Below are 26,542 nucleotides of genomic sequence, written 5' to 3'. Positions count from 1 at the left end.
ATTATTACAATATTTATATCCTGCCCTTCTCACCCAATAGGGGACTCAGGGCGGCTTACAATAAAACACATATATAAAATTGTACAATACATTGTGAACCAATTAAAAATGTATTAAATTGGACGGCCTGTGACAGCAACCACCGAGTTTCACAAGCAGAAGGTTGAGAGATTGATTCAGGACGATTGTTGTATCACTCAGAGAAAAATCTCAAGCATCATCGGCATTTCACAAGAGTGTGTGGGTCACATGATTGCTTTGCTTGGCTATTGGAAGATCTGCGCACGATGGGTCCTGTGAGACGTCGGTTGCGGAAACCGAGTGTCGACTTCTTCCGTGATAGCTTCAGAAAACTTGTTATCTTCCAACCCTAGGTTTCTAAATTAAGTCCTCTACATTGTCAGTACAGTCAACCTTCCACCTTCCCCTGCAAACGTGGACAAACCACAAGCACCCGAGGAAATCAGTGCAGGAGAAGCTCTGTTTTTCCCTGGATGGGTTTGGATGTTGCCAGATGTGCACAAAAAGCAGGGAGGTGTGTGGGCTGCAGTGTGAGCCTTGCCTAGCAACTGCCTTGGCCGGACCCAGTCTGGACGAGGGGAGGGGGGCTGTCTCCATGGCGACAGCAGCGCTGCACATTGCAGCATTGTGTTTGTGTTTGTGTGTTTGTGCGCCCGTGTTGGGCCAGAGAGTTAACCTTTAGTAACCTTCACCCTTGCCATGTGACCAAGAGGTCCCTGTTTGACAAAGCCTTGACTCCTGGAGATGAAGCATCTGGAGCCCCTTGAGCGGCAGAAGGAAGAGCGAGAGAGAGGGATCTGTGGAACGAGGCGCAGCACACACAGGGCAGTGGCCACTGGCATGACCGTATGGAGCGCCGTTACCTTCCCACCCGAGCAGTACCTATTGATCTACTCACACTCTGGGGGTTGGTGCTCATCTCCATTTCTAAGCCGAAGAGCCGGCGTTGTCCGTAGACACCTCCAAGGTCACGTGGCCATTGACATGACTGCATGGAGCGCCGTTACCTTCCCGCTGGAGCGGTACCTATTGATCTACTCACATTGGCATGTTTTCGAACTGCTAGGTTGGCAGAAGCTGGAGCTAACAGCGGGCGCTTACTCCGCTCCTGGGATTTGAACCTGCGACATTTCGGTCTGCAAGTTCAGTAGCTCAGCGCTTTAACACACTGAGCCACCGGGGCTTCTTCTGCTAACCTAGCAGTTCAAAAACATGCAAATGCGAGTAGATCAATAGGTACTGCTCCAACTCCATGCAGTCATGCCAGTGGCCACATGACCTTGGAGGTGTCTATGGACAACGCTGGCTCTTCAGCTTAGAAATGGAGATGAGCACCGACCCTAGAGTTGGGCACGATGGGACTTAACATCTTGGGGAAACTTTACCTTACGCCCAGGTGCATCCACAGTATAGTTCAATGCCACCTGAAGTGTTGTGTGGAATGATGAGATTGATAGTGTTACAAGCTTTCCTTGCCAAACTACAACTCCCAGGATTTCCTTTGCACAGCACCACAGCAGCCATGGCTGTCTTAAACTGTGTTCGTCCCACCGTGCAGACTTGTTTTGTGTTTCCTTCTTGCTGAGGATTTTAAGTGAAATCCACGGAGGAGGAGACCAGGGAACATCGTGTTCCTTCCCGGAGGAAACCCGACTCCCCCGTTTCGTCTGCGAAGGGGCTGCTTGCCAGTTTGGGAGCCCGAGAGCCAGGCCTGTGCCGAGCGAGTGGAGCGCATGGGTGGTGGGCGGGCGGACGGGTGCTGGCGCGAGGGCTCCAGAGCGGAGCGTGGGACGGAGCGGACGGCGGCAGGTCGCTCTGTGCCTCCATCTGCGCAGTTCAGCATCAAGGCCGCGTGACACCGCTTTCACCACCATGGCGCACTGATATGGAATCCACATACGTACATACTGTACTTTGGATGTATTTAAAATGTATTTAAAACATAAAGTTACATACTTGGCATGATACTAAATGTCCTTTGACCAGAATCCGGCCACTTGTTGTGCCTCTGGTGTCGCTGTAAGTAGGCCCTCCCTTGTGCATGTGGCCGGGCTCAGGCCGCAATGTAGTGAGTGGCCTGTGGTTTGCTTTTCTCCACACTCACATGTCGTGGACTCCACTTTGTGGCCCCACTTCCTAAGATTAGCTCTGCATCTCGTGGTGCCAGAGCACAGTCTGTTCAGCGCCTTCCAAGTCACCCCATCATCTGGTGTCAGCCACTGATTGAGGTTCCGGATTTTAGCCTGCCACTTTTGGACTCTTGCTTGCTGAGTTGTTCCTGCGAGTATCTCTGTAGACCTTAGAAAGCTGTTTCTTGTTTTAAGGCGTTGGCGTGCTGGCTGATACCCGAACAGGGGATGTGCCGGAGAGGCCACTGCCTTGGTCCTTTCATTAAAGGCTGCTACTTCCTGACGCATGTCAGCTGATGCAATACTGGCTAAACAGTGTAATTTCTCCAGCGATGTGTGGTGTAGGCATCCTGTGATAATGCAGCATGTCTCATTAAGAGCCACATCCACTTTTTTAATGTGGTGAGATGCATCCATGGAAATGTTCAAAAGTTACATGGATTTTTAATGGTATCTATCTATCCTATCCTATCCATTCATCCATCCGTCTTTCTACTTGTCTGTGTGTCTGTCTGTCTATCCATCCATCCATCCATCTTTCTACTTATCTAGCTATCTATCCATCCATCCATCCATCCATCCATCCATCCATCTTTCTACTTATCTATCTGTCCGTCCGTCTGTCTGTCTATCTCTCTCTATCTATCTATCTATCTATCTATCTATCTATCTATCTATCCATCCATCTTTCTGTCTGTCTATTTCTATCTATCCATCCATCAATCCATCCTTCTACTTGTCTATATAGCTATCTGTCTGTCTATCTATTTATTTATCTATCTATCCATCTTTGTCTATTTCTATCTATCCAGGGGCAGGGCCTAAAGGGGGCGGGGCCTGCCCTTCTGACTGGCAGCTGGGGGGGAAACAGCTCTTCCTCATCCTTTAATTTGGACTTTATTTTTTTCTATGGTTTTTTGTTTTGTTTGAAAGACATAGACTATGTCTTTTGTGGCCAAATTTGATGTGATTGGGTTCAGTGGTTTTGTTGTTTACTCCATAGTAAAAGTCACATTACATTTTTATATAGATAGATTATTATTATGCCTGGCAGGAGGAGGCTGGATTGGATGGACTTTGGGGGTCTCTTCCTACTCTATGGTTCTATGATTCCGTCTATTTGTCTAACCCTTTGATTTGTATCCTGCTTTTCTCCCCCCGTGGGTCTCCAAAGTGGCTTTTGGGGCAAGCGAAAACAAAATAGCTGAAGCAATGTGAGGCCGGTGGGGTTGACCACATCCTCCACGAGTACCTCAACCACACTTGCCGCCATGCAAGGGGGAAAATTTACGCAAAGAAGATACAGAAATACTGTTCAATATTCCAGGCTGCGGGACTCCTGGGAAAGTGTCAAAACCGGGGAGGAAAAACCAACCCAGTGCAGAGGAGCCCTTCTTTCCCAGGGAGCGGGTCCTGCCAATCATTTTAATGTGACCAAGCTTGAGTCTGGCAATTAAATGAGAGATGAGGTCCCTCAAAGAGAAGCTCTGGACGCAGCTTCCTCTTTGGCTTTGGCTCCGCACTAAGATTATCAAATGACACGAACCTAATGCACACCCTAATTTTGTTGTGGTCATTTAGCCCCAAAACGGTGAGCATTAGATTCGAGTCGACAGCGTAAGTCGCTCCGCTGCTGCCGCCAAAGATCCCGCAAACAAGGCCGGTCCTGTCTCGGCAAAGCCATTTATAGCGGAGACGACCCGGCCCTGAAGTCTCAGCGTTTCTCCGCATTGATTTATTTTTGGTGCTCGAGCCTCCCTTCCTGGTTCTCAAGCAGTCCGCACAACCGGCACTTTGTTCCTCGGCCTCTTCGGCCAAACCCAACCCGAAGCCTGACTTACTCCAGGTTGGGAGCTCTGGAAAGGTCTTCAAGTCCGGAATCTGTGCCTTGCGCCCGTCCTCTCTTTGCAATAAAACGATCTCTGGCAGCCAGTGGGAACAACCATGTTTTAAAGAACCCGTTTCCTCTTATAGTTCAACACGACAAATTACTATTTTGCGATTATAAGAGGGAGATAAAAATATTCCAGTTCTTTTGAAGAGCTTTAAAGGGGAGCCATAAAAGAATTTCTGATCGTTTTAGGAGCCCAAATCCCTCCAGTGTTTTCTGTTGGTCGTGGGGTTTCTGTGTCAGAAGTTTGGCCCAATTCTGCCGTTAAAGGGGTTCAGCCAGTGAGCGGATGCAACAGGGGATTGTGTGCTCCTGTACTCCGTTCCAGAAAAAACTGGCTGCTGCCCGTTGGACTGCTTGAAGCTTCTGAACAGTTTTCAAAGGCAACCCCATGTAGAGTGCGTTGCAGTAGTCTATTTGAGATGTAACCAGAGCATAGACCAGCATGGCCAAGTCTGGCTTCCCTAGTTACGGGCACAACTGGTGCACAAGTTTTAATTGTGGAAAACCTCCCTTGGCTACCGCCGAAATTTGGGTTTCCAGGCTTAGGAGAACTCCCGCGTTGTGAAACGGTGTCTTTGGGGGAGTGTGACCCCGTCCAACACAGGCTGTCACCTTATAACCTGTTCGGCCTTTTGGCTGATCTCTGTCTTGTCTGGATTTGGTTTCGATTTGTTCACCCTCAGCCGCCAAGCACTGTTTCAGGACCCGAACAGCCTCCTTAGCAGCAGGTGGAACGGAGTGACGGAGTTGGACATCATCTGCGTACAAATGGCATCGAACTCCAAAACTCTGGATGATCTCTCCCAGCAGCCTCATGTCCCGACCCTGTGAGGCGTCCCAGAAGGATACCATGTTGTACAGCATCGAAGGCCACGGAGGGTCCAGGAGAACCACAGGGACCCTCCATGGCCCAGTCCCGTTCCCGGCGTAGATCACCCACTAAGGAGACCAAGACTGTTTCAGTTCCATGGCCCGGTCCAAAGCCAGACTGTGAGGGATCTGGACTACATTTGGTGCTTATGTTTTTGCAACCTTCATTCCATGGAGACCCCCAAAGCCACACGTTTTTCGGTGTGGAAAACCAGTCCCATTCTCTTTGCTTTTCACATGCTTTGTCCAGGTCTAGCAGCTGAACAATTGAATAGTTTGCCAATAGTCAGGGCTGGCTCAAGGTAATTTTCAAGTGTAGGCGAACAGAATTTTGCCCCCCCCCCCCCCAAAAAAACCAATCACTGAAAAATAAAAGCGTTGGATAAGTGAAAATGTTGGATAATAAGGAGGGATTAAGGAAAAGCGTAAATAAAGAACAACACTCTGAAAACAGGGGAAACCCAGACAGGAGACAATCAGGACCAGCTAACACCTCCCAACCAAGGATGCCCCTATTTTTGTTGGTGGCAGCAGTGGCTCTGGAATGAGGGTGCATCTTTCAAATGATGATGATGATGATGATGATGATGATGATAATTATTTTTATACCCCGCCTCCATCTCCCCAAAGGGACTCGGGGTGGCTTACATGGGGCCAAGCCTGGGTAATTACAATAATCAGAGAACATAAAAACACATCAGTTAAAATTTTAAAAAAATACAATTCTACACATTAAACATAGTGAAATAACAGTAATGAACAAAATTTATAAAAAACGACTGGGCCAAAGTGCGCGCGGAGTGTATAGTGAAAAGTAAACTAGAGAATGAGGACAAAGGGCCGCAATTTAATGGAAACTTGGGATGAAGCAGACGTTGGAATTATTTCTAGCAGATAGGAGAGAATAAAGTGCATCAAATACGGTAATAGTCACTACGAATTGTAAGACGGTGTTGTCTTACCATTGAGAAATATGGTAACAGCAAGACTGTTGGATCCATTGCCTTTCTTACGTATAAAGCACAGTATCTCTGCGTGTTTTCTGTTGTTTTGGATTTTATATATATATATAAAAACATGAGTCGGATGATATTTTTCTTGAAGCTGGCATCTGGTGGTGCAGACTCTCTTGGCATATAGACGTCCCGCTGTGATGCGGAGGCGAGCTTCGTTGTCCCATATGTACATTTTGGAGCAAACCAGTTGGTTCTGGTAAAGGACGAGTGTGTCAGTGTGTGTGTGTGTGTGTGTGTTTTAAGTGGGTGTGCAAAACACAGTCCTGACGCACCACAGATTGTGGGTTTGGGAGAAGCGTTGCGCTTGCCTTTCCTCCTCCACAGCCTCCTTCTTGCCAACCGTGGACGCGTCGTGCTTGCATCCCAACGCATTTGGTGCAAAGGCAAGAAGGTCCACCCTTGTCTCTGTCCGAGACCAGGGATGAAGGTCAAGAACATGCTCATGTTCTAAAACTGCACTTTCTGGGATCTTTGGACTGGTTGCTCAGTGTTATCAGCATCAAGCAATGAACTATTCCATCCCCAAGTTACAAACGACTCATTTATAAATGGGATGAGACAACAAATGACGGCGTCTTTGATATCTGTGTCTTTTGTATCTAGTCTTTCGTCCTCCTTCGTGCCCCCTGTGACCCACGCGCCTTATCTCTAGATCTGTCTTGGGTTTTCTTTCTCTCTGGTGAGTCATGATAGAGGAAGTTGGAGCCAACCCGGATCTTTGCCTTTTGCCTGCCCTTTTCACCTCTTTCCTGGTTGGTTTGTCTGCCTGCCTGTCCCTCAGTCCTCTGTGTCTTCTCTTCTTACGGAAACTTCTTTTGCAGAGCAAAGCCCTTTTGCAGAGCAGAGCCCTCAGGTGCCTCCGTGGCAAAGGCGCAGATAGGGCGAGGCGGGCAGGAAATGATTCATTCAGGTGCTCAAATCATTATTATCATCAGCTTCATCGAGGTCAGAGGGAAGTGTGGGCTGGACCCATGGAAAGGCACTGGCCTTGGGCCACAGCAATATCTATATCTATAAAAGGGTAATGACAAAACAACAAAACTACACATCCCAGAAACACTAAACTTGGCAGCACAACCCCTCATCCATGCCTCTACGTTCATACAACAAAAAGAAAAGAAAAATAAAATCCTAATTAGGGGGAGAGGAATAATTGTTTTTACCCAATTGCTGCCAGTTAGAAGGCTAAGCTAGGGCCCGGGCTCTGGCGCAGGCTGTTGAGCAACCAGCTGCAGCCAGTGCAACAAATCACTCTGACCAAGAGGTCATGAGTTCGAGGCCAGCTCGGAGCCCCATGTTTGTCTTTGTCTTTGTTCTATGTTAAGGCACTGAATGTTTGCCTTATATGTGTAATGTGATCCGCCCTGAGTCCCCTTCGGGCTGAGAAAGAAGGGCGGAATATAAATGCTGTAAATAAATAAATAATAAATAAGTTCCGTCAGGGGAAAACCTTTACCCTTTACCTTAACTATCACCAATACCTCAATACTTTATTTCCCTTACCACCATACTTTGCCACAGCAATGCGTGGCCGGGCACAGCTAGTCTTTTATATATAAAAAAGTAATGTTCGTTTTACTATGGAGTAAACAACAAAACGACACATCCCAGAAACACTAAACTTGGCAGCACAACCCCTCATCCATGCCTCTACGTTCATACAACAAAAAGAAAAGAAAAATAAAGTCCTGATTAGAGGGAGAGGAATAATTGTTTTTATCCAATTGCTGCCAGTTAGAAGGCTAAGCTCCACCCACTTGGTCTCCTAGCAACCCTCTCAGCCCAGGGGACAGGCAGAGTTAGGCCTCACTTAGGCCTCTTCCACACTGCCTATAAAATACAAATTATCAGATTTTAACTGGATTATATGTCAGTGTAGACTCAAGACCCTTCCACACAGCTATATAACCCATTTATAATGCACTTAATGTAAGGTAAAACCTTTACCCTTTACCTTAACTACCACCAATTCCTCAATACTTTATTTCCCATACCACCAGACTTCGCCACAGCAACGCGTGGCCGGGCAGAGCTAGTATCTATCTATAGCTATCTTCTATATATCTACATATCTATATCTATATATCTATATATGCATAATAAAAGAGAAAACCCGTCTGTGTGTATGTGGCACGGGTGTCCACTCACACAAACAGGCTACACTTCCAACTCTTGAAGAGCCACCAAGTCCCTCTTTTCCACTGACATTGAGGTTACAGCGAGCACCATGAACATGTATCCCAACCCCTGCCAATGTCCTCCCCAAACACTACGGCCCACCACCCAAGGAATGCTTTCATTGGGGACCATTTCATCCTAGATTTCGCCTTGCCTGGGTTCAGTGCTCTTTGGATGCGGGTGAACTACAACTCCCAAAATCAAGGCCCATTCCCACAAACCCCTGCAGTATGTTCAGTTGGTCCTGAGGCTTCTTGGTTCATAACGCAACCCATGCCTCTTGGAGGGAAGCCTCGCGTCACCATTGGCGGCTCCACCGTGTTGCCGGAAAAGCTTTGGTTTGTGTTTTTAATTCCACGTTTTCCTTCGCTTGGCATGCAGTCTATGGGACATTTACGGTTCCTTTGCAGCCTATGGGAGCGGACGTTGCTTCCTGCCGCAGGAAACCGTGCCCGAGGCCCACGTTGCAACCTTCAGCGAGGAACGTTGCTCCCGGGCGCCTGCCAGGCAGCCATCGCAATGGGAAAGCCTCCCAACTGGCATCGGTTTCATCCCAAAATGGGAAACTGGTGCTTAAATGGGAGGTGAAGGCAACGGCAGGGCAGGGTGTAGCCAGGCCACAGCATTCGCTCAGCCCTGGCAAAGCCTCTCCATGGGCTCAGATCGCATTGGCTGGTGCTTTTAAGGCCGCCGCTCGGTCCTGGACACTCGGAAGCAAGTCTAGCCGAAGGGATGTCATTAAAAATCCGAGCTCAGAACCATCAGTTCCGGTTTCTATGTACGGATGGGAAATCTCGACAGTGGGAAGAAAAAACTTGATGCTGGAGGAGAGATCTATAGTTTGCAAAAAAGACAAATTAAAGGTTGTCGAAGGTTTTCATGGCCGGGATCACTGGGTTGCTGTGAGTTTTCAGGCTTAAAGGGGTGGGCGTGGCTCCTGCTCAAGAGGGCGGGGCTGAGTCTCCCCTAGTCCAAGATGCAGGGCTGCGAGGGGGAGGGGCAGGTGGGCGGGGCCACAAATGGGCAGCCAGGACTGGGATGGGTGGAGTTATGAGCTTTGAGTCAGGGCTGAGCTTCTATCCCTGTCCTGGACACAGGGGGCGGGGCTAGAGGAGGGGGCGGGGCCTCTTCCCAAGTGCCTGATGGGGCTGAACCTCTATACCCCACCCCCATGTTCTAACAAGCGCCTCAGGGGAGGAATACAGAGGCTCTTGGGAAGAGGCCCCGCCCCCACCCCTAGCCCCGCCCTTTAGTCCTAAAAGGCCTCTCAGGAGATGTATACAGGCTCAGCCCTGTCTCGGGCTCTTGGAAGGAGGCCCCGCCCCCTTCCCTAGCTCCGCCCTCTGTGTCCCAACAAGCGCCTCAGGAGAGGTATAGAGGCTCAGCCCTGTCTCGGTCTTGGGAAGAAGCCACGCCCACTCCTCTAGCTCCACCCCCTGTGTGTCCTAACAGGTGCCCCAGGTGCTGAGCCCTGTCTCCGGCACTTGGGAAGAGGCCCCGCCCCTCCCCTGGCCCCGCCCCTCCCCTGGCCCCGCCCCCGTGTCCTAATAGGTGCCATCACCGCCCCCTGGATCTCTGCATCGCCCACCAGGGGGCGGTAGTGCCCACTTTGGGAATCACTGCTCCACCAGGTCTTATTTTCGGGGAAACAGGGGAACAGTATGTGACATGATTTTTGTTCTTGGGCTATGAATGCCACTTCCGGATTCCTCTGTCCACGAGTGTCCCGTTGCGTGTCCTCACCTTCTCCGCTGTCTCCCAAACGCAGGTCGCTGGACGGCCGGCTGCAGGTCTCGCACCGGAAGGGCCTCCCGCACGTCATCTACTGCCGGCTCTGGCGCTGGCCGGACCTCCACAGCCACCACGAGCTGCGAGCCATGGAGATGTGCGAGTACGCCTTCAACATGAAGAAGGACGAAGTCTGTGTGAATCCGTATCACTACCAAAGAGTGGAGACGCCAGGTAGGCCCAAGGGAACACAACCCTATTGACACGACTCGATTGCAAATTATTTTGGGCAATCTTACCTTCCCAAAATGAGGGCGCAAAAGAGGAAGTGCTTTAGGAGCTCCACTTTGAGGAACCCCATTTATAATTTAATGGCAATTACTCCTTGCTCTGTGATGCTGGGATTTGTAGTTTGATGAGCCACCAGCATTCATTTAGCAGAGATTGCTCAAGACCTTGTCAAACTACAGCCTCCATGGCTCCGTAAGATTGAATCACGGCAATGACAGTGGATTCGTTCTGCAGCAAAGATGCATCCCAAGATTTCCTTTCAGTTGCCGGAAGCTTTGGTGCTCTAACATTTCCATTTTTAAAGAAGGGATTCTAAGCAGGCAGCCCCTGTAATGCATTAGGGTTTATTTTCAGGGATGGAGACCGAAAGGTCGGTGGTTTGAATCCGGGGAGCGGAGTGAGCTCCTGCTGTTAGCCCCAGCTTCTGCCAACCTAGCAGTTCGAAAACATGCCAATGTGAGTAGATCAATAGGTTCTGCTCCGGCGGGAAGGTAACATTGGCGCTCCATGCAGTCATGACCTTGGAGGTGTCTATGGGCAACACAGGCTCTTCGGCTTAGAAATGCAGATCAGCACCAACCCCCAGAGTGCAAGTAGATCAATAGGTACTGCTCTGGTGGGAAGGTAACGGCGCTCCATGCAGTCATGCCAGCCACATGACCTATGAGGTGTCTATGGACAATGCCGGCTCTTCGGCTTAGACATGGAGATGGGCACCAACCCCCAGAGTGTGAGTAGATCAATAGGTACTGCTCTGACGGGAAGGTAACGGCACTCCATGCAGTCATGCCAATGGCCACATGAACTTGGAGGTGTCTACGGACAATGCTGGCTCTTTGGCTTAGAAATGGAAATGAGCACCAACCCCCAGAGTGTGAGTAGATCAATAGGTACTGCTCCAGCGGGAAGGTAACGGCGCTCTGTGCAGTCATGCCTATGGCCACATGACCTTGGAGGTGTCTATGGACAACGCCGGCTCTTTGGCTTAGAAATGGAGATGAGCACCAACCCCCAGAGTCATTGGGCACGACTGAAACTAAAGTTAGGGTAAAAACTTTACCTTTATCTTTTTTTTTCCAAATTGACTTCTTAATGAACAGTAACTAGGGCTTATTTTCAGGGAAAACGTGTCACCATATTCTTGCTTAACATTATTAACCGCCAGCCTTATATACTTGTAACAAAGATCCTTCAATAAAAACTATTTTAAAAAAAATGAATAGCCGCATCCTTTAACCAGGATGCCTTTCTCAATCTGACTTGCTTCAGTGGCTGAGCTCTGGTTCTTGATCATACTGTGTTTTGTATTAAAATGTAAAACTTTCAACAACAAAATATATTATTAACTGCCAGGCTTGGAGATCCATCTGTGTCCGGTGGGATGAATGTCTTTCTCTGCAGAATGAATGCGGTTTGACTCCCCTTTGGATCAATGCTGTGGAATTGTGCCATTTGTAGTTTGGCAGAGGAGGCAAAAGACCTTGCGGAACTGGCGCTCCCAGGATTCCACGGCTCCCAAAGTGGCCTCAAACTATATTCAGTATCAATGTGCTTCAGGGAAGAACTTCAGCCTTCTAGAGCTGGAGGAAGGCCGTAGAGAAGTCGGTAACTACTTGGAGAAGCCCTCTTTGCGGATATGCCCATGTCGTGGCTGAGAAGCATCCGATCCCCAAGCGCAGCAGAGAAGCGTGCCGGGCGCGTGCCCATGATGAGCATTAATGCCACCCTTGTTGCTGCCCTTGTGTTGTCCTCTCCCAGTGTTGCCTCCGGTCCTGGTGCCGCGGCACACGGAGATCCCGGCCGAGTTCCCGCCGCTCGACGACTACAGCCACTCCATTCCGGAGAACACTAACTTCCCAGCTGGCATCGAACCCCAGAGCAACTACATCCCAGGTATTACCTGCCACCCAAGGACAGGGAGGAGGAGCTGCGCAGGGGCGGGGGTGGCGGGGCTTTTTGGAATAATAATAATAATAATAATAATAATAATAATAATAATAATAATAATAATAATGTTTATTTTTATATCCCGCCCCATCTCCCCGAAGGGACTCGGGGCGGCTCACATGGGGCCAAGCCCAACAACATACAATAAAAGACAACAGTATAAAATATGCAATATAAAATACGATATAACATACATTACAATCACAATAGTATAAATACACAATACAAAATACAACAATATAAAATACACAATACAAAATACACAATACTAAATACACAATATAAAATACAATGATATAAAATACATAACAATCACAATAGTATAAAATACACAATATAAAATACACAATACAAAATACACAATATAAAATACAATGATATAAAATACATAACAATCACAATAGTATAAAATACACAATATAAAATACACAATACAAACTACACAATATAAAATACAATGATATAAGCTCAGGCTGTGGCGCAGGCTGGAGGGCAGCTGCAATCAATCACTGCAATGGATCACTCTGACCAGGAGGTCATGAGTTCGAAGCCCGCTCGGAGCCTATGTTTGTTTGTCTTTGTTCGTTGTTAAAAGGCATTGAATGTTTGCCCTATATGTATGTAATGTGATCCGCCCTGAGTCCCCTTCGGGGTGAGAAAGAAGGGCGGAATATAAATACTGTAAATAAATAAATAATAAATAATAACAATCACAATAGTATAAATACACAATATAAAATACACAATATAAAATACACAGTACTAAATACAATTATATAAAATACATAACAATCACAATAGTATAAAATACACAATATAAAATACCCAATATAAAATACATCAATATAAAATACATAACAATCACCGTAGATCAATAACACAGGAAAGAAGGGAGAATCAGTCCCAAATGGCTCTGCTGTTAATAATAATAATAAGAAGAAGAAGAAGAAGAAGAAGAAGTTTATTTTTATATCCTGCCCCATCTCCCCAAAGGGACACGGGGCGGCTCACATGGGGCCAAGCCCAACAACATACAATAAAATACAACAGTATAAAATATACAATATAAAATACAACGATATAAAATACATAACAATCACAATAGTATAAAATACACAATATAAAATACAACAATATAAAATACATTGTTACAGACTAGCCCGGAGGGTCCATACCATGCAAATGGCAGTCGCAACATGTGCGTAGCAAACAAAGAATATATACCTTTGGCTTATCTAAAATTGACCAATGGCTGAGGGTCTTCCTCACCTTCCACACCTACTTGGCATAAATGATACCTGTGACTTCACTTGTTTACTCTGAGCTTTCTTCTCTCCTTGGAACTTCCTGGAGAAAGGCACCAGCTCACAGGAAGGGAGGGGCATATGCAGAGGCAAAGCCACATAGGCAAAAGTTTACTATTTCTGGCTTATGGTCCCTTCAACATAACAATCACAATAGTATAAAATACACAATATAAAATGCAACAATATAAAATACATAACAATCACCGTAGATCAGGGGTCCCCAAACTAAGGCCCGGGGGCCGGATGCGGCCCTCCGAGGTCATTTACCTGGCCCCCGCCCTCAGTTTTATAATATAATATTATATTGATAATAATATTATAATGTAATACAATATAACACTAATAATAATACCATATAATAATATTAATTATATATTCTATTTTACATATAATATTACAGTATAGTGATATAGTTCAATATAGTAATATATAATGCTAATATTGTGCTATGCTAATAATATATTGTATGTACATGTAATTTGTAAGCCACTCTGAGTCCCCTTTGGGGTGAGAAGGGTGTGATACAAATGTAGTAAATAAATGCAGTAAATAATAAATAAATAAATAAATTTTAGACTTAGGCTCACCCAAAGTCTGAAATGACTTGAAGGCACACAACAACAACAACAACAACAACAACAACAACAACCCTAATTAACTTGACTATCTCATTGGCCAGAAGCAGGACCACACTTCCCATTGTAATCCTGATGAATGTATGTTGGTTAAAATTGTTTTTATTTTTAAATATTGTATTGTTCTTTCATTGTTCTTGTTCTTGTTGTTGTTGTTGTTGTTGTTGTTGTTTTTGCACTACAAATAAGACATATGCAGCATGCATCGGAATTTGTTTGTATTTTTTTTTCAAATGATAATCCGGCCCCTCAGCAGTCTGAAGGATTGTGGACCGGCCCTCGGCTTAAAAAGTTTGAGGACCCCTGCCGTAGATGAATAACACAGCTTCAGCAGAGTAAAAACATGGCCATTAAAAGAGGCGATAACATGGCGCTTCAGTCCATCGTCTTGGTGGAGAGGCCTCTACTTCCTCCGTCTCCAGGAGAACCAAAGATTTGGCTCTGGATTCACAACCGCTCTGTTTCTCTTTCCGACAGAGACTCCTCCGCCAGGCTACTTGAGCGAGGATGGGGAGAGCAGCGAGCACCAGATGAACCACAGCATGGATGCAGGTAGGCAGGAGACAAGGGACGGTCGTTGTGCTCCACTTCCCGTCTCTTGGGTCCACGAAAAGCCACGCTTAGTCCTCGCTAAGAGCAGGTCTGGCTTGACCGCAATCCTAGTAGGCGTCCTAGTAGACCACAACCTCAGGGGTCTCTTCCGACACTACGTTTCTATGAGTCTATAACTCAAGGAGTTTGATAAATTGGCATGTCTTGCTTTGGCTTGATGATTCTTCTCGAGCCGGGACTGTCAGTCCTCCGAATCGTGTGGGACTGCATCTCCCAGCATTCCTCACCGCTGGATTTGCAAGCTGTGGCTGCTGGGAATTTACTGTATATACTCGAGTATAAGCCACAAAAATGAAATTTCTGGAGTAGAACAATGACTTGTAAAGTAAGGATCACACCATTAAACAGGAAATAACACTTTCAAAGCAGGAACATTTTTTCCAAATGGTTTTACACAGTGTAATGATAATCTGGCTAAGAGTTGGTCTTAATTCTATTGCTCTTTCCCGCTTAGGTTCTCCGAATCTGTCTCCAAATCCGATGTCTCCGGCGCACAATAATTTGGGTAAGGAAGGTGCTTGAAACTTCCCTGGTGGGTTTTTGTGCGGTGACTGTCGCCTGTTGTGCAAAAGTGTGGAAGAGCAAAGGGAGGCCTTGGCGGGTCACACTCTCTCGGCCTAGAAGCCCTTCCGGACAAACCTTGTGAGGAATGGCTGCGTTCAGCTTACCTTGGATTAGAAATGATTTGAAGGTGCACAATGATAAAACATGGCTTTCTTACCACGTTTTTATTTCTGCCTCCACTGACTGAAATAAAAAATGTAAAGCTTAGGTTGAATGAAGTTGGCGCTGAATGGCATAAATCGGTTAAGGGGGTGGGAAAGCAGGATAGAATCATAGAATCCTAGCAACAGATACCGTATATACTGGAAGATAAGCTGAGTTTTTCAGCCCTTTTTCTGAGCTGAAAAAGCCTCCCCCGGCTTATACTCGGGTCAAGGTCAAGCCTGTTGCCTGAAAAAATGAACTATTTATCTCTCATCTTACCCTCCCTTATCAGTGTTTTCTTTTCCAAAGCCTCCCTCGCTCTTAACCAAGGGAATGTTTTGAAAAGGGAAAGAAGCCCTTGCAAGTCAGGAAGAAGAATATATATATAGCCATTAATCTTATAAAAGCATTTTCCCCTGAAATAATAATAATAATAATAATAATAATAATAATTTATTATTATTATTGTTATTATTATTATTATTATTATTATTATTTATAGCCATTCATCTTATAAAAGCATTTTCCCCTGAAATATTTGTTAATCTCTGCTACAGATATATAGGCATTTCCCCCTGCAAGCCTTTGCAATCCCTATGTGCCTAAATATTTGTATCTATCTATACACATTAATTTTATATATGAATTTCCCCCTCATATGTTTGCAAGTCTTTGCAAATCCTATACAGATATAATTATCTATACAGAGAGAGATATCTAGATATTTATGAATATAGATATATAGGTCTTATAAATATTGCAGCGGAAATACACACACACACATATAGAGATGTCTAGATAGATATAAACATAGAGATATATAGGGCTTGCAAATATTGCAGGAGGGAACTGCACATATATAGAGAGGTTTTGCAAATGTTTCAGGGGAAAATGCATATGTGAAATTAGCATATATAATTATAGATCTATATCTAGCTCTGTATTGTTTATGTAGGCATTGAATGTTTGCCTGTTACTATGTTGGAAGCCGGCCTGAGTCCCCATGGGGAGATAGGATAGGGTACAAATGAAGTTGCTGTTGTTGTTGTTGTTGTTGTTGTTGTTGTTATTATTATGTTATTGTTAATGCCATATTGTTTTTGTTGACCCTACTTTTCCACTCACAGAGCTAGTTTATTGTTTTTCTTTGAAATATGGTAAATATTCAAAAACATTTAACCTTCTGATGCTTCAATTAATGTAAATTTATTGCTATCTATTTTCATTTTGAAATTTACAAGTAGCTGCCTTATTTCCCACTCTCGGCTTATACTCGAGTCAATAAGTTTCCCCAGTTTTTTGTGGTAAAATTAGGTGCCTTGGCTTATATTAGGGTCAGCTTATACTCGAGTATATACGGTAGGTGGAGTTAAAGCTGGACGACTTCCCGGTGCTGTTTTCGCCTCCCTCCGTACGAGTCTTGCCTCCACACTTACCATCTCTTTGCCTTAATTAATTCCTCCAGCCATACGCTCAACAATTTAATTAGCAGCTTACCTTGAAAACAATAGCACTTAAACCTCCTCAGGTGTAGAGGTGGAATTGTGAAACCAAGTGGATTCGTTTTTATATTAAATCCTGTTGTGAAATGGACTGGATTCGCAATCAGGCATTTGGAGGCGGAATGGACGGGATTTACAGCCTGGTCCATCATCATCGTCATGATTATTATTATTATTATTATTATTATTATTATTATTATTATTATTATTATTATTATCGTCATCATTATTGTTATTATTATTATTATTATTATCGTCATCATCATGTTTCCTCGGAAGGAAGCTTCCCTGGAATCCTCTTGCCCTGTCCCGCAGGCATGTCTTATTTTAAACTAGCTTGGGCACCCGGCCATGCCCAGGTTATTTGATAAAGGCACGATTTGTCTGTGATTGCTAAGTATTCTCACTTTGGAGTGGGTGAGCTACAATTCCCAGAATCGTGGTTCAATCCTCCCCAAACCCTGCCAGTATTCAAAGCTGGCCATTTTGGGTCTGTGTGCCAAGTGTGGTCCAGATCCGTCGTTGGCTGGGTTCAACGCTCTTTGGATGCGGGTGAACTACAACTCCCAAAATCAAGGCCCATTCCCACAAACCCCTGCAGTATGTTCAGTTGGTCCTGAGGCTTCTCTGTGCGAAGTTTGGTCCCGGTCCATTGTTTCTCTGGATACAGGTGAACTATAACTCCCTTTTCCCCAAACTTGTCCAATATGTTCTATTGGTTATGGGGGATCTGGTATCAAGTCTCTATTATTGTTGCTACTATTACATTTATTTTACTCTATTTTTATTTTTATTATTAATTTATTACTTCACTCTGATCTTATTATTGCATTTATTATTTTACTCTGTTTATTATTACATGTATTATAACATGTAATACAGTTTCTCTGGATGCAGGTGAACTATAACTCCCTTTTCCCCAATATGTTCTATTGGTTATGGGGGCTCTGTGTGCCAAGTTTGGTCCTGGTCCATCGTTGGTAGGGTTCAAAGTGCTCATTCATTGCAGGCGAACTGTAAATCCCAGTAGCTACTATTTATTTATTTATTTTTATTTATTTACAGTATTTATATCCCGCCCTTCTTTCTCACCCCGAAGGGGACTCAGGGCGGATCACATTGACACATATAGGCAAACATTCAATGCCTTTTAACATAGAACAAAGACAAGACAAACATAGGCTCCCAGCGGGCCTCGAACTCATGACCTCCCGGTCAGAGTGATTCATTGCAGCTGGTTGCAGCTGGCTTGCTCTCCAGCCTGCGCCACAGCCCGGGCTACTCTACTACTACTCTCAAATGTCCAGGCCAATTCCCCCCCAAACCCACCAGTATTCAATCGGGCATATCGGGGATGCATGGCAAGTTTGGAATCTATAGGACATCCTTCCAGAAACAGTGCTATCTGCCCCCCCAGTATAGGATCTTGGTGGAAACAAGAGCAACGAGACTGAGCCGTAAAGGTCTTGGGCGAGATGTCCCGCCTTGATCTCCTCCCGTTTCCCTTCCAGATCTTCAGCCGGTCACGTACTGCGAGCCCGCCTTCTGGTGCTCCATCTCGTACTACGAGCTCAACCAGAGAGTTGGGGAGACCTTCCACGCGTCCCAGCCTTCGATGACCGTGGACGGCTTCACCGACCCGTCCAACTCGGAGCGCTTCTGCTTGGGCCTGCTCTCCAACGTCAACCGCAACGCCGCCGTGGAGCTCACCCGCCGGCACATCGGTAACATCCCTCTCCTTTGTCTTTTGCAGCTCCGTTGCTTTGGCATCCACAGAGGCCACATTTACATGTTGAGTCTGCTAACCACATTCCTTGGGAGCAGAAGTGGTTTGGATTTCAGGTGCCTGAAATAGGGCTGAGCCTCTATACCTCTCCTGAGGCTCTTGTTGGGACACAGAGGGTGGAGCTAGGGAAAGGGGTGGGGCCTCCTTCCAAGAGCCCGAGACAGGGCTGAGCCTCTATACCTCTCCTGAGAGGCCTTTTAGGACTAAAGGGTGGGGCTAGGGAAGGGGGCGGGGCCTCTTCCCAAGAGCCCAAGACAGGGCTGAGCCTCTATACCTCTCCTGAGAGGCCTTTTAGGACTAAAGGGCGGGGCTAGGGGTGGGGGCGGGGCCTCTTCCCAAGAGCCTGAGACAGGGCTGAGCCTCTATACCTCTCCTGAGAGGCCTTTTAGGACTAAAGGGCGGGGCTAGGGGTGGGGGCGGGGCCTCTTCCCAAGAGCCTGAGACAGGGCTGAGCCTCTATACCTCCCCTGAGAGGCCTTTTAGGACTAAAGGGCGAGGCTAGGGGTGGGGGCGGGGCCTCTTCCCAAGAGCCTGAGACAGGGCTGAGCCTCTATACCTCTCCTTAGAGGCCTTTTAGGACTAACGGCGGGGCTAGGGGTGGGGGCGGGGCCTCTTCCCAAGAGCCTGAGACAGGGCTGAGCCTCTATACCTCTCCTTAGAGGCCTTTTAGGACTAACGGCGAGGCTAGGGGTGGGGGCGGGGCCTCTTCCCAAGAGCCTGAGACAGGGCTGAGCCTCTATACCTCTCCTTAGAGGCCTTTTAGGACTAACGGCGAGGCTAGGGGTGGGGGCGGGGCCTCTTCCCAAGAGCCTGAGACAGGGCTGAGCCTCTATACCTCTCCTGAGAGGCCTTTTAGGACTAAAGGGCGGGGCTAGGGGTGGGGGCGGGGCCTCTTCCCAAGAGCCCAAGACAGGGCTGAGCCTCTATATTTCTCCTTAGAGGCCTTTTAGGACTAAAGGGCGGGGCTAGGGGTGGGGGCGGGGCCTCTTCCCAAGAGCCCAAGACAGGGCTGAGCCTCTATATTTCTCCTTAGAGGCCTTTTAGGACTAAAGGGCGGGGCTAGGGGTGGGGGCGGGGCCTCTTCCCAAGAGCCCAAGACAGGGCTGAGCCTCTATATTTCTCCTTAGAGGCCTTTTAGGACTAAAGGGCGGGGCTAGGAGTGGGGGCGGGGCCTCTTCCCAAGAGCCTGAGACAGGGCTGAGCCTCTATACCTCTCCTTAGAGGCCTTTTAGGACTAACGGCGGGGCTAGGGGTGGGGGCGGGGCCTCTTCCCAAGAGTGCGAGACAGGGCTGAGCCTCTATACCTCTCCTGAGGTGCTTGTTAGAACATGGGGGCAGAGTATAGAGGTCCAGCCCTGTCAGGCACTTGGGAGGAGGCCCCGCCCCCTCCTGCAGCCCCGCCCCCTGTGTCCTGGACAGGGATAGAAGCTCAGCCCTGACTCAAAGCTCGTAACTCCGCCCATCCCAGTCCTGGCTGCCCATTTGTGGCCCCGCCCACCTCCCCCTCGCAGCCATCCATCTTGGACTAGGGGAGACTCAGTCCCGCCCTCTTGAGCAGGAGCCACGCCCACCTCTCTAAGCCACGCCCCCTTTCCAGTTGGCGCTGAGTCATATTTTTTTCTGGAAAGGAGGCTGCAGGCCAAATAAGTTTGGGAACCACTGGTGTAGCTAGATAGATGGAGCTACAACTTTAAATTTTACCTCTTTCCGGCTTAAGAACAAACCTGCAGAACGGATCTTCTTCGTAACTGCCTGTATTTGGCTCTCCGTGGGGAGTGATCCCAGAGTGGAGACCCAAGTCTGGACATGAAACTCATTTCCGCTCCGTATCCACGGAGCCTGAAGAAACAAAAGGCTGTTTCAGAGCGCTTTCTTGTTCTTCTGTTTACCTGAAACCACTCAGCGTAACGTTAATTACACCGCAGACGCTCCGGCTTTATTACCTGCATGGCAGCCATTTGGACGGGCATTTACCCTTCTTCGCGCAGGATTGTTTTCTAGCTCTGCTTCTTCCCATTACCCTTCCGATTAGTTCATTCTTGCCCGCGGGCAAAAGGCCAAGCCTGGGCCTTCTCTAAAGCTCACTTTCTCAGGAGTTGCCCACCCAAATCGCCCCGATCCCAGAGTGTCCGGTTTTGGAGAGGTTTGCTAGGCATCTTTCTGGAGGACTTTAATTGTACGAGGGTTGGATGAAAAGTAATGCCTCCACCTTCTCTACTTGGGTTTGGATGGGAGTATTTTCATAAATCAAACGCAGAAATAATCCTGAGAATGTGCTCTTTAACTACCACTATTCACTTTTCCACATCATCACTAGACAATTGGATACATTTATGCCAACGATGAACAAGTTTTCTGAAGTCGTCACAGAAGAAGTCGACACTCGGTTTCTGCAACCGGCATCTCGCAGGACCTATCATGCACAAATCTTCCGACAGCCAAGCAAAGCAATAACCACACGTGCTTGTGAAATGCCAATTGTGCTTGAAATGTCTCTCTGAGTGATACGACGATCGTCCTGAATCAATCTGTCAACCTTTTGCTTGTGAAACTTGGTGGTTGCTGTCACAGGACGTCCAACTCTTTGTTTGTCATGCAAGTCAGATGTTCCCACTTCAACATCTTTAAACTTACTCGCCCAACGACACACAGGACTCACATCAACACAATCACCATAAACAGCTTCCATTCTCTGATGAGTCTCCTTTGGGGTGACACCTTCTGCTGTCAATGACTACACGTTGCTTAAGTCGCATTGACCATACTTTGCACTTTAACAACACAACCATTCAATACTAAGGCTTCCCCGTCTGCGTAGGGTTCCATACTTTGCACTTTAACAACACAACCGTTCGATGCTAAGGCTTCTCCATCTGCACAGGGTTCCACTCTTCACACTTTAACAACACAACCGTTCAATGCTAAGGCTTTCCCGTCTGCGCAGGGTTCCACTCTTCACACTTTAACAACACAACCGTTCAATGCTAAGGCTTCCCCGTCTGCGTAGGGTTCCATACTTGGCACTTTAACAACACAACCGTTCAATGCTAAGGCTTCCCCGTCTGCGTAGGGTTCCATACTTGGCACTTTAACAACACAACCGTTCAATGCTAAGGCTTCTCCGTCTGCGCAGGGTTCCACTCTTCACACTTTAACAACACAACCGTTCAATGCTAAGGCTTTCCCGTCTGCGCAGGGTTCCATACTTTGCCCTTTAACAACACAACTGTTCAATGCTCAGGTTTCCCCGTCTGCGCAGGGTTCCATACTTCACATTTCAACAACACAACCGTTCAATGCTAAGGCTTTCCCATCTGCGCAGGGTTCCATACTTCACATTTTAACAACACAACCGTTCAATGCTAAGGCTTCTCCGTCTGCGCAGGGTTCCACTCTTCCCACTTTAACAACACAACCGTTCAATGCTAAGGCTTCTCCGTCTGCGCAGTGTTCCACTCTTCACACTTTAACAACACAACCGTTCAATGCTAAGGCTTCCCCGTCTGCGCAGGGTTCCATACTTCGCACTTTGACAACACAACCGTTCAATGCTAAGCTTTCCCGTCTGCGCAGGGTTCCATACTTTGCACTTTAACAACACAACTGTTGAATGCTAAGGCTTCCCGCCAAATGGAACTAACTGTAGAGGAGAGTCTCCTGAACAAGCCGGGACCTGCCGTAGACCAGGACTGCCACCTATTGAGGAGTCACGAAGGTGGCGGCATTACTTTCCATCCAACCCTCGTATATTCCCGCATGGTTGTTCTGATCCCTTCCAAGCCCATAGTGCCCTGTCCATGCCTCCCTTGCTGCTCCGGCCGCCTTGCCCTGACCTTCCGCCCTCTCTCCCAGGCCGGGGCGTGAGGCTCTACTACATCGGCGGAGAGGTCTTTGCCGAGTGCCTGAGTGACAGCGCCATCTTCGTCCAGTCCCCCAACTGCAACCAGCGCTACGGGTGGCACCCGGCCACCGTCTGCAAGATCCCGCCAGGTAACTTGAACGCCAACGTGGGTCACGTCTCTTTGTGGTGAAAAGGGCCGTGAGCGTTCCCAGTGACGCCAGTGGGCTTGTGGGTGTCCGTCTCTCCCGCAGGATGCAACCTGAAGATCTTCAACAACCAGGAGTTTGCTGCTCTCTTGGCCCAGTCCGTGAACCAGGGCTTCGAGGCCGTCTACCAGCTGACGCGCATGTGCACCATCCGGATGAGCTTCGTCAAGGGCTGGGGCGCCGAATACAGGTCAGAGGAGAGAAGGGAAGGGAAGGGGACGGCACCAGGGGCAGGTGGGTGGGCGGCTGGCCTGCTCCTTCCTTCCTTCCTTCCTTCCTTCCTTCCTTCCTTCCTTCCTTCCTTCCTTCCTTCCTTCCTTCCTTCCTTCCGTCTATATATATCCATCCTTCCTTCCACCTATCTTCTTCCTTCAACCCTCTCTCCAAATTTCCTCCTTCTAACCCTCCCTCCTTCCACCCTTCTTCCTTCCCTCTTTGCTTCCTTCTTTTCTTCCATCTTCTCTCCATTCCTCTTCCTTCCTTCCTCCCATCTTCCTTCTTCCCTCTCTCTCTGCACACATCTTTCCTTCCTTCCACCTTTCTTCTCTTCCTCCCTCCTTCCTTCCTTCTTTCTTTCCACCCATCTTCTTCCTTCTACCCTTCTGCTCTCCAAATTTCCTCCCTCCCTCCTTCCACCCTCTTTCCTTCAATCTCTTCCTCTCTCCTTCTTCCTTCCTTCCACCCATCTTCCTTCTGCCCTCCCTCCCTCCACACATCCTTTCTTCCATCCTTCCTTCTCTTCCATCCTTCCTTCCATCTTTCTTCTTCCCTCTCTCTCTCCGCACGTTCCTTCCTTCTCTTCCTTCCTTCTTTCCTTCTCTTCCTTCCTTCCTTCAATCCTTTCTTCTCTTCTCTTCCTTTCTTCCTTCCTTCCTTCTTTCCTTCTTCTCTTCCTTCCTTCCTTCCTTCCTTCCTTCCTTCAATCCTTTCTTCTCTTCTCTTCCTTTCTTCCTTCTTTCCTTCTTCTCTTCCTTCTTTCCTTCTTCTCTTCCTTCCTTCCTTCCTTCCTTCTTTCCTTCCTTCCTTCTTTCCTTCTTCTCTTCCTTCCTTCTTCCCTTCCTTCCTTCCTTCCTTCCTTCCTTCCTTCTTTCCTTCTTCTCTTCCTTCCTTCCTTCCTTCAATCCTTTCTTCTCTTCTCTTCCTTTCTTCCTTCTTTCCTTCTTCTCTTCCTTCTTTCCTTCTTCTCTTCCTTCCTTCCTTCCTTCCTTCCTTCTTTCCTTCCTTCCTTCCTTCCTTCCTTCCTTCCTTCCTTCTTTCCTTCTTCTCTTCCTTCCTTCTTCCCTTCCTTCCTTCCTTCCTTCCTTCTTTCCTTCTTCTCTTCCTTTCTTCCTTCCTTCCTTCCTTCCTTCCTTCTTCTCTTCCTTCCTTCCTTCCTTCCTTCCTTTCTTTCCTGGGCGGCTGAGACCAGGGCCCCTCCCCAGCGTTGAGCAGAGTTCTCCGCTCACCTCTGGGCCACTTCCTTCTCCAGATGTCTGGAGTCCATCTTGTTTTGAAATCCGCTCCCTTCCTGCTGGGGCGGCTTTTCAGCCTTGGCTGAGCTCCCACGATTTGTAATGGGATCCAGATGAGCGAGTTGTATGGGGCGGGGAGGCCTGGCCCGAGACCCAGACCGGCCCAGAGCCGAGCGCTGGTTTGTGCTTTTGGCCTCGGCTTGCAAGCAAACACACGTCAGGGTCCCGGGGCTGCTGGGTCCGGAGGCTTCTTGCCAGCACAAACGCTCTCCTCCTCCGGGGCTGAGCTTCTCCTACATTTTGGGCTGTTTGAGGTCTGTGTTGGGCTTTTAAAAAGGTGACTTGGGGGTTGTGCAATGGTTGGCTTTCTTATGGAGCCAGTGGCATTCTTGCAAGGTGGGAGGGCAGCCCAAATGGAAGGCTGTGTCTCCTAGGGACCTTTAAGGCCCTGATTGTCACCTGGAAGGAGCAGAGGGAAGATTGATCAGCCGCAGCCCCAGAATCGGGCGATGGGCAAAGGGACCTCTCCATGCTATTCTACAACTTCCAGCCCCTTCTGATTTGCTACTGTTCAGTTTTAGGACAAAAGCATAGGAGTGTGTGAAGTGTGTATTCCTTTTTTTTTCTCTCTCTCTCTCTCTCTCTCACACACACACACACACACACATATATATATATATAGGGATATATATATATATATATATATATATATATATATATATATATAGCTAGCCCCTGGTGGTGGCACAGTGTGTTAAAGCGCGGAGCTGCTGATCTTGCGGACCAAAAGGTCCCAGGTTCAAATCCCGGGAGCGGAATAAGTGCCCGCTGTTAGCCCCAGCTCCTGCCAACCTAGCAGTTCGAAAACATGCAAATGTGAGTAGATCAATAGGTACCACTCCGGCGGGAAGGTAATGGCACTCCCATGCAGTCATGCCCTTGGCCACATGACCTTGGAGGTGTCTATGGACAACGCCGGCTCTTTGGCTTAGGAATGGAGATGAGCACCAACCCGCAGAGTCAGTCACGACTAGACTTAACGTCAGGGGAAAACCTTTACCTTTACCTATATATATATACTGAAGTTTTACCTTATAAAATAGAGTAAATTAACATCGAAAGAGTGAGAACATTTGATTGTCTAGAAAGTAGGAAAACTGAGATTAAAAAAGGATCAAAAAGGGAGAGAGAGAGAAAAAAAACCCAAAAACAAAGCTTGGAAATCCTGACTACTACTACTACTACTACTACTACTATCATTATTATTATTATTATTATTATTATTATTATTATTATTATTATTATTTTATTTTCCAACTGTCGTACTGGAACAACAATGATTGTTTAGTTTAATTTTAACAGTTTTTGGCAGTTCTTTGTTAGAGCATTTCCAATGTCAGCTGCTTCTAACCTAGCGATTTTATTCGAGTGCTAATGCTTTTTGCTTTTTGGTGTGTTTCTTTGCCAAGTACTTTTGCATTTTTATATCACCATTTGTTCAGATTTATTTTCTTTTAAATATAAATATGGACACTTTAGCTTTGAAGTGTGTATTCTTGAAAGCTTCAGTTTTCAAATAGATTGCAGACACCCTGCAGTACTGAACACCTTTTGAATCTGGTTCCTGGTGCTAGTTAAGACGGCCACCTCCAAAGAGTGCCATTGTACCGAACAGGCCATGACTTGGGCTACAGAATTTCCTCTGAAAAGCTTTCCAAAACAGCCCCTTCTGTTGACCAAAGTGGGGCAAAGCCGTGCACCATGGCACACCCACCACCCTTTTAGAATCATAGAATCATAGAATCATAGAATCGTAGAATTGGAAAAGACCTCACGGGCCATCCAGTCCAACCCTATTCTGCCAAGAAGCAGGAAATCGCATTCAAAGCACCCCCGACAGATGGCCATCCAGCCTCTGCTTAAAAGCCTCCAAAGAAGGAGCCTCCACCACGGTCCGGGGCAGAGAGTTCCACTGGTGAACAGCCCTTCTCACAGTGAGGAAGTTCTTCCTGATGTTCAGGTGGAATCTCCTTCCTTTCCTGTAGTTTGAAGCCCTTGTTCCCTTGCGTCCTAGTCTGCAGGGCAGCAGAAAACAAGCTTGCTCCCTCCTCCCTAGGACTTCCCTTCACGTATTTGTACATGGCTCTCATGTCTCCTCTCAGCCTTCTCTTCTGCAGGCTAAACATGCCCAGCTCTTTAAGCCGCTCCTCATAGGGCTTGTTCTCCAGACCCTTAATCATTTTAGTTGCCCTCCTCTGGACGCTTTCCAGCTTGTCAACATCTATAACTGCGGTGCCCAAAATTGGACACAGTGTGATTCCAGGTGTGGTCTGACCAAGGCAGAATAGAATAGAGGGGAGCAGGACTTCCCTCCTCTCCTTTCAGACGAGCCTGAAGACTTGGCTCTTCCGAGAGGCTTT

The 26,542-nt window shown here is 47.3% G+C and overlaps 1 protein-coding gene across 1 annotated transcript in view; it reads left to right on the top strand.

The window, feature by feature from the left end:
* smad3 (SMAD family member 3) overlaps positions 1–26,542 on the top strand; it is a 50,129-nt gene that overhangs the window by 17,037 nt on the left and 6,550 nt on the right. The window contains exons 2-8 of the mRNA XM_062963090.1: positions 9,877–10,070; positions 11,886–12,020; positions 14,494–14,568; positions 15,083–15,133; positions 18,350–18,562; positions 22,477–22,614; positions 22,717–22,861. Of these exons, the coding sequence (XP_062819160.1) occupies positions 9,877–10,070; positions 11,886–12,020; positions 14,494–14,568; positions 15,083–15,133; positions 18,350–18,562; positions 22,477–22,614; positions 22,717–22,861 (951 nt within the window). The remainder of the gene's footprint in view (positions 1–9,876; positions 10,071–11,885; positions 12,021–14,493; positions 14,569–15,082; positions 15,134–18,349; positions 18,563–22,476; positions 22,615–22,716; positions 22,862–26,542) is intronic.

This window comes from Anolis carolinensis, unplaced genomic scaffold (genome assembly GCF_035594765.1).
Source record: "Anolis carolinensis isolate JA03-04 unplaced genomic scaffold, rAnoCar3.1.pri scaffold_11, whole genome shotgun sequence".
Taxonomy (NCBI): Eukaryota; Metazoa; Chordata; class Lepidosauria; order Squamata; family Dactyloidae; genus Anolis; species Anolis carolinensis.
This window is presented reverse-complemented; position numbering and strand designations above follow the sequence as displayed.